General features: G+C 36.6%; 1 protein-coding gene across 4 annotated transcripts in view; it reads right to left on the bottom strand.

Annotated features, from left to right (window-relative positions):
* Positions 1-18,458, bottom strand: part of LOC128013055 (cyclin-Y-like) — a 54,995-nt gene extending 36,537 nt beyond the window's left edge. For all 4 annotated transcript variants that reach the window (XM_052595781.1, XM_052595778.1, XM_052595780.1 and 1 more), the window contains exon 1: positions 17,976-18,458. In XM_052595781.1, coding sequence (XP_052451741.1) covers positions 17,976-18,129 — 154 coding nt within the window. In that variant the 5' untranslated portion in view covers positions 18,130-18,458. The remainder of the gene's footprint in view (positions 1-17,975) is intronic.
* Between the last annotated feature and the right edge of the window lie 1,256 nt (positions 18,459-19,714).

Raw genomic sequence — 19,714 nt, 5'->3', positions numbered from 1 at the left:
TGTAAACAGTGCTTGTTCTGTGCATATTTCTCTCCTGATTCAGACAAGATGATTTTCACAGGAGAAAGCAATATTATTGATTGTGAACCCATGATATTTAGCCTGAAGCAATGGTTTGAAGTTAAAATGTCCTGATGGATTTATTTCTTACAAACACACAGCTTTTCACATCACAAGACATTGATTATTGGACTGGACTGGTGTGGATTACTTGTGCATTATTGCAATGCTCTTCTCATCTGTTTGGAGTCTCATTCTGACGGCACCCATTCACTGCAGAAGATCCATTGGCGAGCAAGTGATGCAATGCTATATTTCTCCAAATCTGTTCTGACCTTGTTCTAATTGGATGGCCTGAAGGTAGGTAAATCTCAGCAAATTTTCATTTTGGGGTGGACTATTCCTTTCATTACTTCAGAGATTTGCAGACCAGTGCAAAAGACTTAGACGTCTAACGCTTACTGTGCAGATTAAAAGAGCTGTCGCTAAAACATTTCTCCTTCATTCAGCTCATTATGTTGGTCATTTGGCTTCACAAAAGAAAGAGAGAGGTTTGAGAGGATTGATTTGTTTATAGCACATTGAGTCTTTTGAAGTAGGTTCCATTAGCATAATGATTATGCATACAAACAGCCTGATTCTGTTTCAATTCGGATTCATTTGGCCCTCAAGTGTCGGTCCTTTTGCCTAAACAACTACATCAATGTCCCTTTAAACAATATAAATGCAGTGTCTGATGTGCTGACAAAGTTCTACGTTTGAAATTCATGAAGTCATGAAAGGTCTAAAAAAATAAAAATAATAATATATATATATGTCATGAACATCACAAGTTTAAATGTTTTTTTTTTTTTTACAACAGTTCAGTAAATTAATATTGTGTTTTTGCTCAATTTAGCAAACTAAAAAAATCTGTTTAATTTTAAAATCAGAACTGTTGTGCATCTTCGAGCAACACAGCAGTGCTTAGTTTCTGAATGAATCCACGTTTTGAACGAATCGTATGAACCAACGATTCAAAAGACTCATTAATAAAGTGAGCCATTTACTAATTCCTGAAAGAATCAGCCATTTGAATGAAACTAAAGAATGAAAGACTCATAAAGACATTTACAGCCACTGCTATCAGTTTTAGTTTCTTATTTAAAGTACTATTCATTAATACTACTAATAATAATAACAATAATAAAATATTAAATGGATGATAATAATAATAATAAAATATTAAAGTTCACCCAAAAATGTTAATTCTGTCGTCATTTACTCACCCTCATGTTGTTTCAAACCTGTATGATTTTCTTTCTTTTGCACCAAATAAAAGAAAAGAAAGTATTTTGAAAAATGTTGGTAACAAACCTAATTTGGTTACCAATGACTTTCATTGCATGAACGATAAATTCTGAGATGTTTCTCACTTTCTTTCTTCTTTTTTTGTTCCATAGTTTATGTCAGGCCATTGTAGCCTAAATGTTCATGTGTAATACATTTTGTTGAACTAAATAAGGTATTTCATTCCGAAGCTCAAAGTTACTTTTTGTAAGTTTACTTGAAACTTTATCACTTGCACTTACATCCTGCGATGTAAAGCTGAATATTCATTCATATCCACTTTTTTTTTCTCCATCATTAGTAGTAGTAGTAGTAGTATGTTCTTTGTTCAAAGATTTTTCTATAGTGTTGCAGTCCATCTGAAAACTGATATTATCAGAGTGACGGTTCTGACCACAAAGTTTCCCACAAAAGATCAAACACTCTCGAATTTCAAACGGTCGATTATTTGGCAGAGTCAGACTCCTCAAAGCAGGGTTTAGGTTTGCCTCAAGGCCTTGTCGTCTGTCTGAAACACATATCCACGTGTGCAGACTCACGTTGAGGAACATTCACTGATCTTCCCATGACGGCTTCACAGGAGGATCTCACACAACTCAACGACGAGTCTTTAACAGAGCCGCCCAGCGCCCCAGGCTTCCCTCCTGCTGCCTTTACGACTCATATCCATTCCCACAATCCTTTTCAAATGCTGAGGTTTTATGTGCTTCCTGTAAAGAGCACACTTTTAATCTTTTCCCGACATTTATCTGGAAACTAGTCAACTGAGTTCCACATGTTTAAGCATCTGAATGAACAACATTTATTGTGAATGCCATTTACACAAAAATATATAAAGGTTTGGGGTGGGTGGGTTATTTATTGCATGAAATTAATTATTTTATTCAGTAAAAATGAATTAAATTGATCAGATGTGACAATAAAGTCATTTAGAGTGGTACAAAAGATTTTAATATTTGAATATCTGCTCTGGTGTAATGTTTTGAATGTGTTATACCTGGCCATTGCTGTTTGCGATCGTCTCAGGTGTAAATGTATCGAGAAAGCTGTAAATAACTGACCCATAGAAAGGCATACACTGGTCCATTCTTATCAGAGATTCAATAATAAATATTGTTACTTTTGTCTTTCTATTCAACAAAGTGTCCAGAAAAAAGTATTTCCACAAAATATTAACAATGATAATAATCACAAAATGTTTCTTGAGCAGCAAATCTGCATAGTAGAATGATTTCTGAAGATCATGTGAAATTGAAGACTGGAGTAATGATGCTGAAAATACAGCTTTGATCGCAGGAATAAATTACATTTTTTAAATATATTAAAATAAAAAAAGATATTTTAAATCATAATAATATTTCACAATATTACAGATTTTACTGTATTTTTTATTACATTTTCACAGCCTTAGTGAGCAGAAGAGACTTCCAGAAGTATTAAAACCCTTACTGTTACTTAGCCTTTAAAAACTAAAAAGTAAATAAATGGTTAATCACGTATTAAACCATACATGCATTTTCCACAAATATCTAGAATATTTCACAAATCAGCGTCGACAGAGAAGGATAATGCTGACAAGCTAATATATTCCACACGTCATGAAGGCATTCAGAGCACCTTTCTGGCATTATCAGCGGTTTCCAGGGCTACAATACTGAATAAAGCAGCAATATATGTGGGCCACATCACACGTCTCCATTGAGGAATCAGTCACGCTCATCTTTGATGTTTTCTGAGAGCAATAAATCAGTTTTAAGATGCTTTCCTGCAGCAAAACCTAGTCATACTGAAAGTATGATAAAATAATAGAGGAAATGTGATAGTGGGGACAGTATATCATGATTCACTCGCACAAAAGTGGGAGGTAAAGAAAGAGGGGCATCCGCTGACCTACAAGAGTGGATCTGAGAAAGTGGTTTTGAAAGAGCTCAGCTGTCCATGTGTGTGCAGATAAGTGCAGGCCAGACTGTCTACAGACCTACTTCAGAAAGTAGGCAAAGAAACATCAGCATGGATGTGGGTAGAACTGCTTCTAAAAAAGACTCCACATGAAAAACAAGAGACTAATTTGTGAAAAAAAACACCAGCAAAGAGACACTAAGTAAAGCCCGTTGGGTAATTATGACATACACAATATTATTTAATTATTACAAGATTACCCTAAACCATGAATAATGCAATGATTTTAAAGTGCTTTTTATTTGCCCATTAAACTTCCCAAAGATTGCAATCACTCACTGTCACTTATGAATATGGTAAACCCCAATACACATGTTAACATCTCTTAAATAACCCTCCATAACAACAACATAGAAATTATTTCATCTAAAATCTTTTAATGTTTCATCTAAAAAGTAAAACATATTCAAAGGTTTCTTTTAATTAATGAATTATATTATTTTCATTCATTCATTTTCAATTGGAGAAATGTATTTATTCACTGAGGACGCATCAATCAAAAGTGACAGGAAATACATTTATAATGTAAACAAATATTTGTATTAAAAGAAAAATGCTGCTCTTTTGAACTATTTATCAAATAATAATGAAAATAAATATAGAAATAAATCACTGTTTCCAACTGTTTTTAACATTGAAAATGTAATTTTGAAAATGTAACATTGAGTAATTATGCTGAAATTTCAACTTTGCATCATAGAAATATTACTTTTACTTTTAAAATATATTCAAACAGAAAATGTTATTTCAAATTGTAATAATATTCCACAATTTTACAGTTTGTACAGTAGTTTTCATCGAATAAATAAAAATATTGAAAACTTCAAAAAAGTACTGACCCCAAACTTTTTAACAGTAGTATGTAAATATTAAGGCTGTCACTTTTAGTTCGAAAATCGATTGCACAATCGATTGGACCAACCAAAAAAAGTTTCGAAAATGAAAATAGGGAATCGATTTTAACCAAATATGTACACTATTAATTTGAAAATATTTAAGGAATTAAAAAATATTGTCACAAACAAGCAGAAAAAGAATATAAAGAATTCCCAAAGCGCAGTATGCCTTGCGAAAGCTAGACAGAAAATACCAGCAATTTTATGCGCCTATAAGACCCAGTGACGTCGAAAGCGACCTCTTATGCTGCGTTCAAACCAAACGCAAATAGAGCGTCTGGCGCAAATTATTTCAATGTTAAGTCAAAGTAAAGACGTGTTTACACGCATCTAGTTACAGGAGATTCTGAGTTATGAAAAGGACCATTGTAAGCTGACAGCAACTGGCTTTCGTGGTGGAAAATTGGCAGTAATACCCTCACCTTGCACAGCTGTACCTGAGTGTCGCTGGGACATCAATGCGGTCGGAGCGCGTTTTCTTTTTGAACAGTTGTTTGAAATGGATTGAATCATTATTTAAAATAATCTTGGAGATTTTTGAATTGCCTAAATCATAAATGCAGCCGGGTTGAAGCCTGCATTGTTTTTCTTTTCTTATGGCAGCCGTCACCACTGCATATATATTTTTTCGAGAATGTTGCACTCCTGTTGCTGTTTTTTACTCTGCACGAAACTTCATGCCAATAAATAAGAAATATTGCTGACTTGTGCGTTTCCAGCGCTCTCTTTACGTTCGTCCGTTATTTGACGTTGAAAAAGGAAATGTCTTTTTTTTTTACATGGAAAATCGATTTTACAATCGATTCAATGAACACTTATCTCTTTAAAATCAAAAAAGATTTTTTCACAAAAGTGACAGCCCTAGTAAATATAATCATTAACACAGCCTAAAACATGCATGTCATTTGTTTCTCAATTTCTACTGTATTTTACATTTGAATTTGATTAAGGAAACTTGCTTTAAAGTAAAAAAAAATAAAAATAATAATAATTAAGAAACCAAACTTTTAGCTTCTGAATCTTGTAAAATGGCTTTAGATTAAACATGTTTGGCGAGATCTACTAGTCCTAGCAAAGACTTTAGAATATTTCACAAAAACCCGTACATTTCTGCAGTTCGTATGAAACAATCTAGCACACAACACACAGACACGGCTGAGGGAGGGAAAGCAATGCACTTCCTGTATGTCATTTCCTTCAGAGGACAATATCTCAGATATATAATGTCAAATGTCAAACATGAGTCAAATTCATTTATGACAAAGACTGACAGTGATTAAGAACGATTAGAGAGCGTTTTCACCGCTGACTCATTTTATGTAGATGCACTTGAATTTCTGCTGAGGTCTGTCATCAGCTAAAGCAGTCAGTCAGCAGTCTTTCTACTTGCACAGCCATCTCATATCTTAGGTGTTCTCATACTTTCCTCCACTAAAGAAAGCATAATCTCACACTGGACTAGGGATATGACGGTATCAAATTTTTCAGTTAAATGTAACACTTCTTGACAAGCAGTTTCTGTCAGTCTCTGAGTAACAAAATAATGTATTTAAGCCATGAAATAAATGTCATTCTGCAAAAGAAGCAAAAAAAAAATCAAAATCAGAAACACATTTCCACCCCTTTATCACATCAGTCAAAACCTTAAGCTGGCTGTCGGTTGGAATATTAGAACTAAAATCATTGGCATAACACATTCATGGGTATCAGTCACTTCACTAAATACTTGCTGGCTAAGAGAAAGCTAATTATTACCTTACGATCCAAATGTTTCCACATTTACATCATTTGAATATCACAAAATTAATGTTTGTCAAAAAATAACAGGCAGAAGATGTTAATATTTATGAGAGCAGAGGTCTAGAGTATGGAGCCAGAAGAGTCTCAATAAAGATAAATGCACACACTACAGTCACATATGCACACACAGGATTCATAGATGCACACACATGATTCATAAATACACACACAAGATGCACAAATGCACACAAAATTCACAAATGCACACACAAAATTTAAAAAGCACAGAAGATTCACAAATGCATACAAAATTCAGAAATGCACACAAAAATCAGAAATACACACACAATTCAGAAATGCAAACAACATTTACAAATGCACTCAAGATTCACAAATGCACAGGACAAGATTCACAAATGCACAGGACAAGATTCAGAAATGTATTTCTGATGCACACACACATACATCTTGATTTACAAACTGCTTGCGGTCTGTGAACTTCACTGCATTTGTGTGTGAATTTTGAGACTCCCCTGACTTGGCTCGACACACAAATGCTTTTTTTTAAACAGGGAATGATCAGCAACCAATCAGATATCTCCCTTCTTTTAGCCAATCACAAGAATGCACCCCATGTGGGGGGATTGTTTACTTATAAGCCAATCACATGAACGTGTTCACACAGCAATTGTATTAAGTTGTATGAAAATACAGATGTTTAGATTACAATTCAGGTTTATTTTTTATTATTTTTTACTAAATATAAATTTAAAAATGTCTCAATACATATAGCCCAGTGACTGCAGAAAAAAAGTTAACCATGGATTCATAAATTTGCAATAGGCAATTATTTCATTTTATTGAAATATTTTAATGAAAGTAAAAAAAAAAAAAAATTAAATCTTTTTGAATATTTAAATATATCTAAATATTATTTTGGATGCAATATAGAAGTCACTTTAATTATAATATTCAGTCCCTACATGAAGAGAGAGTCAGTGGTCCGCTGCGAGAGGAAAGTGGCTCTCTGGCTGCGAAAAGTGGGTCTCCGGCTGTCGTTCGCTTAGGAAAGTGAGTTGATCGCTGCGTGAGGAAAGTGAATCGTTCGCTCAACTTCGCTGCTTGAGGAAAGTGAATCGTTCGCTGCGGAAAGTGAGTCGCTCGCTGGGTGAGGAAAGTGAGTCGTTCGCTGCGTGACTCGTGAGGAAAGTGAATCGTTCGCTGAGGAAAGTGAGTCGCTCGCTGGGTGAGGTAAGTGAGTCGTTCGCTGCGTGACTCGTGAGGAAAGTGAGTCGCTCGCTGGGTGAGGAAAGTGAGTCGTTCGCTGCGTGACTCGTGAGGAAAGTGAGTCGTTCGCTGCGCAAAGTGGGTCGCTGGCTGCGCAAAGTGAGTCGCCGGCTGTGTGAGGTAAGTGAGTCGTTCACTGAGGAAAGTGAGTCGTTCGCTGCGTGAGGAAAGTGAGTCGTTCGCTGATTGGCTTATAAGTAAACAATCCCCCACGTGGGGTGCATTCTTGTGATTGGCTAAAACAAGGGAGATATCTGATTGGTTGCAGATCATTCCCTGTTTAAAAAAAGGCATTTGTGTGTTGAGCCAAGTCAAGGGAGTCTCAAAATTCACACACAAATGCAGTGAAGTTCACAGACCGCAAGCAGTTTGTGAATCAAGATATATGTGTGTGTGCATCAGAAATACATTTCTGAATCTTGTCCTGTGCATTTGTGAATCTTGAGTGCATTTGTAAATGTTGTTTGCATTTCTAAATTGTGTGTGTATTTCTGAATTTTGTGTGCATTTCTGAATTTTGTATTCATTTGTGAATCTTCTGTGCTTTTTAAATTTTGTGTGTGCATTTGTGAATTTTGTGTGCATTTGTGTATCCTGTGTGTGTATTTATGAATCATGTGTGTGCATGTATGAATCCTATGTGTGCATATGTGACTGTAGTGTGTGCATTTATCTTTATTGAGACTCTTCTGGCTCCATACTAGAGAGTAGACACATTACCTGGAAAACACACTATCGGATATTTTTACTAATAGTAAACTTCAACATGCTTTACTAATAGTAGCTTCAACATGCTGTCTATTAAATAATTACATTTGTGACCCGTCACGGAAACCAGTGACACAAGTCGGCAGCACAACTTTCTAGCAAAATGAGAAAGAAGCGGGGAAGCGTGGCTACTTATTATGCAGCGCTCTGGCCGGCTCTAGCTGATATCAAAATTCAATGAAGATGTACGCCGCAAAGATGAACGCAGACGAGCTGAACCGTGGCCGTTACACCGAAAATGTTTTGAAGTAGCTACTTCTTCGACAAGCCGGATGCTTATAAACAAGCGCTCACTGATTCTGAAGACGATCTGAGCGACGATGAAAGCGGCATAATAAGACTGTATAATATCCCTAATCTACAACTGAGCGAAGATGATGACGAGGGAGAATGTATTGGACTGGCGTCAGACGAGTTGGACCGTAAGATATCAGAGGCTATATCGATAGTAACATTTGATGGGGAGAAAGACAGAGAAATGGGGAAAATCCGTAACATTTAGAGGCAAACAGATGCACAGTGCAAACTTCAGAGATGGTTACATCCACAAAGAAGACCCCGACAAAGAGAAAGTGTGCCCGAACGACTTATTTCATTGAAGGCATCGAGATCTGCAAGAATACTTTTGTTTCTTATGAGGTGAGTTTCCATAAACATCAAAGTTTGTCGTTTTGTGTTCATTCAAAGAACACGTACACGTTATCTCATGTTTAGTCCATGTTTAGACCTTCCCATATCTACCTATTAGGGCTGTACGATGTGTCGTTTAAGCATTGATATCGCGATGTACGAATCCACGATAGTCACATCGCAGGATGTGCGATGTAGGCTGTCGTAGTTGATCCGTTATTCATTAACTGTACGGGCCAGCTGCTCCCCGGCCCTTGACGAATGTGAATCGTGGATTAATTGACAGGACTGAAAACCACATGCAAGAGAAAGAGCGCGCGAGAGAGACTGAGAGAGAGCGCGCGAGAGAGACTGAGAGAGCGCTCGCGAGAGTGACTTTGAGAGAGCGTGCGAGAGAGACAGAGAGAGAGCGCGCGCGAGAGAGAGACAGAGAGAGAGAGAGAGAGAGAGAGAGAGAGCGTGCGCGCGCGAGAGAGACAGAGACAGAGCGAGCCATCTTCAAACAACACAAGCGCTGGCCTGCTCTCTCTCCCTTGCGCATGTTAATCAATTGACACAATGGTGTCGATGTTTAAATCATTTAAAATGAGAATGTAAGTGTGCTCACCCCATTTTTGTTTGTAAGAAAAAATATCGCAATATATATCGCAGAAAAATAAAATATCGCAATGTCGTTTTTTCCCAATATCGTGCAGCCCTAGTTGCAATTTTCAATTTTATCAACATGTTATTAAATATTGGAATAACTAAGATTAATGAATGTTCAGAAGTATTTTTCATTCGCAGTTTATGTTAACTAATGAATTAACTAATGTTCACTAATAAAGCCCTAATATAAAGTGTGAACGAACAATAAAGAATCAAAACACTTTCAAACAATATCTAGGGCATGTTGTAGTCCAGATTAACATGAAGAAAAAATTGTTTGAAAATGAATAGCCTATTAAGTCTAAATATTTAAGTATTTGGCGCTGTGATGAACAACACAGCAAATCCACAAATCTTAATGGCTATTTAAATGCATTTTAGAAAGTAGGACAGCTGCGTTATTTATGGGGTTTCCAGGATAACGGCTGCATTTTCTGCAGTTTAGTGCCATCTGCTGTCAAGAGAGTGAATGTGCTTTCATTCAGTGCGTCTCTCACGTGTTTGTCATGTGCTTTGCGTGCTTGTTAACATCAGAGCGCACACGTGTCTTTAAAGCTGCATACAGCAGTGTTGTGCATTCTCACCAGTTGATGGGAAAAGTATTCTTAAAATGCATCCCAAATTCTGAATAATTTATAAAGTATAATTATTCACTGTATTTAGAAGTGCCCACAATAACAATATAACGTTCTTTCAAATGGTCTATTTTCAATAAACTAGACATGTTTGTCATCACAAACGTACATAGTAGTCACTGGCAAATGGGATTTTACATGCTTTAAAAAGGTTTAAATGCCCATATGATTTTAAAACAAAACTGAAGTATATTTTGCACTTAGCACATCCATTGTGTCCATCTTCCCATACAATGCATCCCAAACTGCCAGCGTCTCTGTATTATTTCAGAAGGATTTTAAATGACTACTAATCTCCTGACCTGCGCTCTGTTGCAATAGCAGGAATTAACACAAATCTTCCTATAATTACTGCCAGTGCAAATATGAGTCCTGAATGTTGGCTAAAATTAGTCTCGTTTGAGCTCACTGCCATCATGTGACATCAGATGAATTAGAATGGAATCTTCAAATAGAATATGTTTGTCACTTATCTGTTGTCACCTTCTGGAGTTGTGTATTTTTATGTTGATATCCTTTCAGTTATTTTGGCATCAGTATATGAGTCACAAATCTCTTTAGGGGTAATAATGAAACAAAAATTTAAAAAAGTGGCTTGTTACTATTATTTACAAAAGGATCTGCATTTTCATGTGTTTAAATACAAGATTTGTGTGATAGGAGACAATAAAAATAATTTGTGCTTTAAAAGCACAACTTTTATGCTGAAACGAACTTGATTTTCAGTTAAATGTAACATTTCTTGACAAGCAGTTTCTGTCAGTCTCTGAGTAAAAAAAGTAATGTATTTAAGCCATGAAATAAATGTCATTCTGCAAAAGAAGCAAAAAAAAAAAAAAAAAAACAAATCAAACACATTTCCACCTTATCACATCAGTCAAAACCTTAGGCTGGCTTTCGGTTGGAATATTAGAACTAAAATCATTGACATAAAACATTCATGGGTATCAGTCACTTCACTAAATACTTGCTGGCTAAGAGAAAGCTAATTATTACCTTACAATCCAAATGTTTCCACATTTACATCATTTGAATATCACAAAATTAATGTTTGTCAAAAAATAACAGGCGGAATGTGTTAGTATTTATGAGAGCAGAGGTCTAGAGAGTAGACACATTACCTGGAAAACACACTATCGGATATTTTCACTATTTTGACCAATAGTAGCTTCAACATGCTGTCTATTAAATAATTACATTTAGTCATTTTGGAGACACTTTTATCCAAAGTGACTTACAAATGAGGAAAATGGAAGCAATCAAAATCCTTCCTTTTTAATTGTGTTTTTATTTAATATTTATTCATTTGTAAAAATATTTTTTCATCTTAATTATAATAAATTATATCAGCTTTATTTTGGCTATCAGACCCCCCTGCTCCAAGATATCAGCATTAGCATCGGCTGTGAAAAAAATCTATATTGGTCGACCACTAGCCTCTTTGGGATGGCACAATCAAGCGATGCTCACCTGCAGAACAGAGAGATCTAGAGAGCACATAAGTCTAAAGTAACAAATTAAGGTAAATGGGTGCAGAGCCAGTGGTGGTTTTGTAGGCAAACATTAATGCCTTGAATTTTATGCGAGCAGCTATTGGTGCCAGTGCAAATTATAAAAAGAGGTGTGATGTGCATTATTTTCGGCTCGTTAAAAATAAATCTTGCTGCCGCGTTCTGGATTAATTATTAAGGTTTGATAGAACTGGCTGGAAGACCTGCCAAGACAGCATTGCAATAGTCCAGCCTGGATAGAACAAGAGCTTGAGTAAACTTAACTAAACTTCTTGAAGTTGAATAAAGCAAATCTGCAGGACCGGGCAGTTTTAGCACAATTGGTCTGCCAAAGTCAACTGATCATCAATCACAACTCCAAGGTTTCTGGCTGCTTTTGAAGGAGTTATGGCTGATGTGTCTAACTAGATGGTGAAATTGTGATGAAACTATGTGTTTGGGTTACAAGCAGTTCTGTATTGGCAAGGCTGAGTTGAAGGTGATGGTCCTTCATCCAGCAAGAAATGTCTGTTAGACAAGATGAGATGCGAGCAGCTATCATCGGATCATAAGCATGGAATGAGAGGTAGAGTTGAGTGTCATCAACATAGCAGTAATATGGAAAGACATGTTTCTGAATGACAGAACCTAGTGATGCCATGTAGACAGAGAAGAGAATTGGTCCAAGAACTGAGCCCTGAGGCACCCCAGTAGTTAGATGTTGTGACTTGGACACCTCACCTCTCCAAGATACCTTGAAGGACCTATCTGAGAGGTAAGACTCACACCACTCGAGTGCAGAAAAATTAATCATGATAATGTGCATAATACATAAAGCACAAGAGTATATATTTGTTCTTCACCTGCTGAAATTAAATCAGAATGATCAGGACACACAGTGAAATACTTCACACTGCATGGTAAAGTTAATAAATGCCAATCCAGTTAAAATAACTTTTCTGGGTTAAGTAACATCATTCTATATGTGTTGTTTATGACTGACATTTTTATGCACAAACTACACATTCTGATTCTGTTGTTCGTGATTTGCATATTATCAAAAGATGAACTGTTAAAATGAGTGATCTTGAGATGAGCTCCTGTAATCCAATTAATTCAGAGTATATTAGCATAAATTTTGGAACTTGACAGGTGATTTTGATAAAATGTAGTTGGATAAGACAAATTAAAAGTTAAAAAAATTAAAGATGAAGTTGTGTTTAATTTTCCCCTAAAATAATTTACTTGTTTTGTTACATTATTACCCTTAGCGGATTCTGACTCCTATGTAGCAGCATAATAAAAGGAGAGCCTCTGGAGTACATACTGTAGCTGAATAGTGAATGGAGCAGTATTCCTGAAGTATGTTCTCACTGGTTTAAAAGAAAACAAGACTAATGAAGAAGAAGATGTGAGAAGATGATGGAGGCAGATGTTAAATGATTCACTGGGGTGACTTGGGGAAAGTGAGATGAGGGGATTTCTGGACAGACGCTTCGGGGTTGAAAGTCAGCAGTTCTAATGTCTGACTTCAAGTCACACATTCAGAGGGTCATAGTTCTAAACACAAGCCTAAGGCAGTGTACTCACAAACAAATGCCCTACTGTGCTGCACTCTCAATCATGCTAGAGTCACATTGCACTGCAGGACTGGTGTGGCAACAGAATAGATGTTGTACATAATCATATGAATGAGTAAAAGCATTTGGAAATCAATGTGTAAACCAAGGACATTTATATTGTGTAGCTCGTGAACCATGTTGGGTGACCAGAGGCCAGTGAATTAAATAACCTGATTATAATACCAACACTGTAACTTGTTCTTAGGGAAGCGCCAAACCGATATTCAAATCAGGTATCGGCTCCGATACTGCCATTTTTCTCCGATCCGGTATCGGTCAAAGAAGAAATAATAGTATTTTTTTTTTATTTATATTGTGCAAATTATTCAGTGTTACTTCTGAAGTCATACAATAGTTTAATGCAGCAGTTCTCATTTTCAGTCCTTGCGCCTCCCTGCTCTGCACATTTTGTTAATTTTCCTTATCGCTTCAGACTTCTGTTCTATTCAGACAGTGGACATCGCAGGATATTCTACCATGATTCCGAGATGAGCGCATATGTTCCATTCAAATTGCACTGAAGTGTGCGAGACGTGAATTCAAATTGTATTTATTTACAGAGGTATATGATGTCACATTTGTCTGTGTGTGAAGACGTTGTGCAGTGTAAATCCCAGAATGAATGTTCTGAATTTAGGTAAACTTCAACAGATTTCCCCTGCTCAGGGAGTAGGGAGCATATCAATGGGAACACAGTTCATGCACGGAACTCACTTCTAGGGTTGTCACTTTTAGTTCGAAAATCGATTGCACAATCAATCGGACCAACCAAAAAAGTTTTGAAAAATTAAAATAGGGAATCAATTTTAACCAAATATGTACACTATTATTTTAAAATAATTAAACAATTAAAAAAACAGATGTAACAAAACTCACAAACAAGCAGAAAAAGAAAATAAAGAATTCCCAAAGTGCAGTATGCCTTGCGAAAGCTAGACAGAAAATACCAGCAATTTTACGCGCCTATAAGACCCAGTGACGTCCAAAGCGACCTCTCTGCGTTCACACTAGGGCTGCACGATGTGTCGTTTAAGCATCGATATCGCGATGTACGAATCCACGATAGTCACATCGCAGGATGTGCGATGTAGGCTGTCGTAATTGATCCGTTATTCATTAACTGTACGGGCCAGCTGCTCCCCGGCCCCTTGACCAATGTGATTTGCGGATTAATTGCACAGCTAAACCATCATAGAGTGAAAGTTTATCATTGACAGGACTGAAAACCACATGCAAGTTTAACAGGGCAGAGAGAGAGGGAGTGCGAGAGAGACAGAGAGAGCGCGCGAGAGAGAGAGAGAGAGAGAGAGAGAAAGCGCACGCAAGAGAGACAGGGAGAGAGAGAGAGCGCGCAAGAGTGACAGGTAGAGACAGACTCTCTGAACATTAGAAGTACCATCAATGTTTACAGAAACGTATATGGATTTATTTTGCATGTAATTTTTTTTCTTATGAATATATGCATTTTAGTTTTGTTTGTTTCTATTCTGCTATCTACAATACTTTGGCAATATGTACCTTTGTATGTCATGCCAATAAAGCAATATGAATTGAATTGAGAGAACGAGAGAGAGAGAGAGACCGAGAGAGAGAGACCGAGAGAGAGCGAGCCATTTTCAAACAACAGGAGCGCTCTCTTGCTCTCTCTCCCTCGTGAATATTAATCAATTGACACGATGGTGTCGATGTTTAAATCATTTAAAATGAGAATGTAAGTGTGCTCACCCAATTTGTGTTTGTAAGAAAAAATATCGCAATATATATCGCAGAAAAATAAAATATCGCAATGTCATTTTTTCCCAATATCGTGCAGCCCTAGTTCACACCAAGCGCGAATGATTTCAATGTTAAGTCAATGTAAGGTCTCGGTCTCGTCTGGAGGTCTCGCGGCGATGTAGATGTGAATTCGCCTCATTCGCGCATCTAGGTCACAGGAGATTCTGAGTTATGAAAAGGACCACTGCAAGCTGACAGCGACCGGCTTTTGTGGTGGAAAATTGGCAGTAATACTCTCACTTTGCGCAGCTGTACCTGAGTGTAGCTGGGACATCAGTGCGGTCAGAGCGCGTTTTCTTTTTGATCAGTTGTTTGAAATGGATTGAATCATTATTTAAAATAATCTTGGAGAGTTTTGAATTGCCTAAATCATAAATGCAGCCGGGTTGAAGCCTGCAGTGATGTTTTTCTTTTGTTATGGCAGCCGTCCCCTCTGCATATATATTTTTTCGAGAATGTTGCACTCCTATTGCTGTTTTTTACTCTGCACGAAACTTCATGCCAATAAATAAGAAATATTGCTGACTTGTGCGTTTCCAGCGCTCTCTTTACGTTCTTCCGTTATTTGACGTTGAAAAATGAAACGTCTTTTTTTTTTTGACATGGAAAATAGATTTTACAATCGATTCAATGAACACTTATGTCTTAAAAATCTAAAATGATTTTTTTCACAAAAGGGACAGCCCTACTCACTTCTAACAAGCTGGTTATCTGGTTATCTATCCAGGGCTTAAAGGACCTACAATAATGTACGGTATTTGAAAAATAATGTGTTTTTTGAACATTAAAGCATGTCAACATATTATGTTACACCAAATACACAAAATAAATAATCTTTAAAAAAAAAAAAAGCATCATATGACCCCTTTAACAAACTGGCTCCATTCACTTGACTGTAAGAGCCTCACTGTAACCAACCTCCGTGTTTTGTTTTTGTTTTTTTTGTAAGTGTTTCTCAATATTATGTTATAAAATGCTGTTAAAAGAGCTTGGTAACACGGAATAAGACATAAGACATATAAGCAATGCAATAACATGATAAAAACATTGCATTATGTTGCAGCTACAATAACATGAAGCAGCTTTTCATGAATGAGAGAATGAGAACTAGAGCACTGATTTATTCTGTGGGATAAAGCGGATTCACACAGCAGCTGTCTGAATCACAATGGACAGTGTTAATCACAGTACAGCTCCTCTACCATCACAGGAGACTGGCACAGACTGACCCCGACCCCAAAACACAGCAGAGCTCAGCTGCCAAGGGTGGGCTAGCTGTGATTAAGCATGGGACTTCCTCAATGTGCACTGTAACATGGGTGTGTGCAATAAAAGGACTTGGATGTCAGTGTATTTAGGGATGTACTAATGCTTCTTTAAACAAACTTTAAATCATCCTCAGAAGTGTACCTGAGACTAATTTAGAAGGGCGCACATGGGCAGACATTTGTAATTGCTGATACTGAATAAAGATGTTTTTAATTATTTTTATATAACAAAAAATGGAGCTAAACAAGGCTGTTACATTCAGCTAAAATTAAAACTAAAAACATTAAAATGTTACTTGAAAATAAAACAAATGTGGCATGAAATAAAATAAACTTATTTTATTTCAGGCAACCGCAAAGGAAATATTTCTAAATTTGTTAATACATTTTAATTTAGTTTAACTTGAAATGCTAAAATAACTTAAACTGAATCTGAAATAAAAAGTAATGTTAAAAAATGCATAGACACTACTTAAAAAAAAATATAATAATAATAAAAATGACAAAAACAAAATTGCTAAACGAAAATGTAAATAAAATAAAATAAATCATTTAAAATGATGGTAAAAGCAATAACAGGTATACAATATATCATAGCTTATAATAGGTCTACTACAGACATTACCCACAAGTTTTAAAATGTCTGAAGTAAATACCCATGAGTTCTATCAAGAAGTAGCATCAGCTTGATTAAAATGCATGAATTGAGCATTAATCACCCTTTACTAAATGATGGCAGTGTCACGAAATGCATGTGAACCAACCAACATATAAAGACATTTCATGGAACCAACCTTCAGTAGGATCATATGTTGGTTATTGATTTTACATTTCGAAGAATATAATGTGATAGTGAGCATAACTGGTCCTGGATCAGTACTGTACATGAGCTCTGCCTGCTGTCACAGGACACTCTCATTAGCCTCAATCTTCTGCTAGATGTTAAATTACATTAGAACATAGCTGGATCCTCTCTCCACTTCAACAGATGTCCATTAACTGACCACCACAGACCAGACTACTGCCAGATTCAGAAAACTGATACATGTCAACTCTATCTGTAGTAACGATCACGCACAAAATCATTCGGCTAGAAATCTACAATAGGAATCAATGTAACACCAAAGTCAGAATTACGGTGGTACTATGGTAAAACCATGATCCTTAAATATATACCATAGTATTAACCATACTCGAGTGCCACAACATTAACATGGTTGTCCAAAAATACCATGGTATTATTAACAGTGCATGTCAAAAAATTGCATTATCTTACAAAAAAGTAAGAGCATTATAATGGCACAGTGGGGTAATACCACGGTACTTCGACCAACCAAGACATTTACATGGTACTAAAAAAATCATCAGTACTATCAAAAATGAATGTCCAAATATTGCATTTTGGTGGTACGGTCAATGATATATGAGTAAAACAAACCACAAAGAAGCACTAGGCCTATAATATTCTACTATGATAATACCACGGTACTCTACCATGGGAATATATTATATCACTCTTTGAAAAATATCTAGAAGTTCAAAGTATATGAATAGGATAAAAAATGCATTATTATTATTACATGGTAGTAGCATTGAATATCATACAAAACGTGACAATAATGGTTAAAACCCAGATTAAGCGAGTTTTACTGCACTATGGTCATTTTTATAGAGATATTAATATAGCAATGTGTGATAAACGGAAGAGCGTTATCGTGGTACAGTGGGGTAATACCATACTGTAGGAATGATGGAGTTTACGTGGTACTTTACTAATACTGTAGTTTTACCGTGGTAAACTATCTAGAAAGCACCGTGGCTACTTTAAATACAGATCCGTCACGAGGAGTTGTCTGTTGAGAGAGCCGTTATTCGCTCTCACGGGTGGTTAATGAACACAAATCAGTAATAACGGAGTCACACGCACCGTCGATGTTCTCTCTGTCGCTGATGTGCTGCAGGTTGCAGCCCGTGTCCTCGCGGCTCAGCTCCGGTTCGGGCCGGTACGGCTCCAGCCTCGAGTGCGCATTCCTCCGGAGCTTCGGGCTGGACGACACGCAGCAGGACGTGCTGTTCCCCATGAGTCCCGGTGTGTGCGGATCAACGAGCGGCACTGATCGACGGAGCCCCGTCGCAGAAGATGGGCGTTACAGCTGCGGATGACGGGATGAAACCCGGGCTGCGATCTGCGAGAAGATCACTCCCGTGAGAAACGCTCGTCTAACGACATCAGCGGGTTACAATCACGACTGCCCTCAGCAAATCAACACCAAGCCTAATCCACGACGCCTGCTCTCGTGCTCGTGTGTATCGGTAGGTTATTCCATTCCCGCGTCGCTGTTACATCGTATCGCTCAGCTGTCAGTGTATCACCGAGCTCACTCACACAAACACAGGTCCGCGGAACAGCTTCCGGTTCAGCGCCTGACGTCATTCCGCACGATACATCTGTTTGGACGACAATGAAAAATGAATACGATATGGATGCCAAGTGACTGATATATTTTGTCTGGCATATTTCTATTTTTATTGGCTGTGCACGTTAAACTGGTTACACATTAGTCAATCAATGGAACCTTTCTGTTTGAGTTGTTTTCATTAAAAAAAAAAGTTATATGTACAATACCCTGTATTCAGCATCATGGTGTTGAATAACCACATATTATGTTTGTATTTTGTAGGTTTATATACTGCATGCAAAGTAATAATTAAACACTAACCATAGTTTAACCATGGTATTTGTAATAAACCTATGCTTAGACAAATGGTATACGATATGGCAAAAAAAAAAAAAAAAAAAAAAAAAAAAAAACTTTTTCTATGATAACAACCATGGTTAATTTTCAGATATAGTCTATACATTTGCTAAACTCTGGCATATGAAACAATTTCATGATTGTTTGTGGAGAATAAAGTATATTCTGAATTGTTTATTGTGTTTGTCTTGTTCTTTTATGTATTTCATGTTTGTTGATTGTAAAGTTCTTTGAGCCCTGGAAAAGAGCAATAATATTATGATTATTATTGTTGTTGTTGTTAGTCAGATTTTTGATTGATCATATTCAAATTTAACATAAGTTTTAATGGGAAAAAATAAGGAATGTAAAATACTTAAAGTTCACAAGTTACTTCAATCAATCAATCAATCAGTCATAATATTATTGACTGTTATCAATATGTATTTATTTATTTATTTATCCAACATCATTGCAAAGATGGTACAGAAGCTGCTTCTGACATGGCAGTTACAGTATGTTTATTTAATACTGCTCAAGTACATGTACAACACACACTATTTTTTATTTAGTACTGTCTTGATATTTTACATAAAATGTGTTTACATATAGTCCACAAGACAAAACAAAACAAAAGTTTGGGAACCCTGGGTTCTTATTACTGTGTGTGGTTAACTGGTTGATCCACAACTTTTTTGTTTGTTTGTTTTGTGATGGTTGTTCACGAGTACCTTGTTTATACTGAACAGTTAAACTTGACACAGTTCTTCAGAAGATGCATCCAGGTCCTGCAGATTCATCAGTTTCCAGCATCTTTTGCATACTGACCCCTTTCCAGTACATCTTGTTTCCTTCTGGAGCATCAGTGAATGTTTGAACCTTTTTTAATAGTTGTGTTTGAGTCCCTCAAATGTCCTCAGTGTGAAAAGAT

This window comes from Carassius gibelio, chromosome B24 (assembly GCF_023724105.1).
Source record: "Carassius gibelio isolate Cgi1373 ecotype wild population from Czech Republic chromosome B24, carGib1.2-hapl.c, whole genome shotgun sequence".
NCBI lineage: Eukaryota > Metazoa > Chordata > Actinopteri > Cypriniformes > Cyprinidae > Carassius > Carassius gibelio.
The sequence above is the reverse complement of the archived record's forward strand: the minus strand, read 5'-3'. Positions and strand labels throughout refer to the sequence as shown.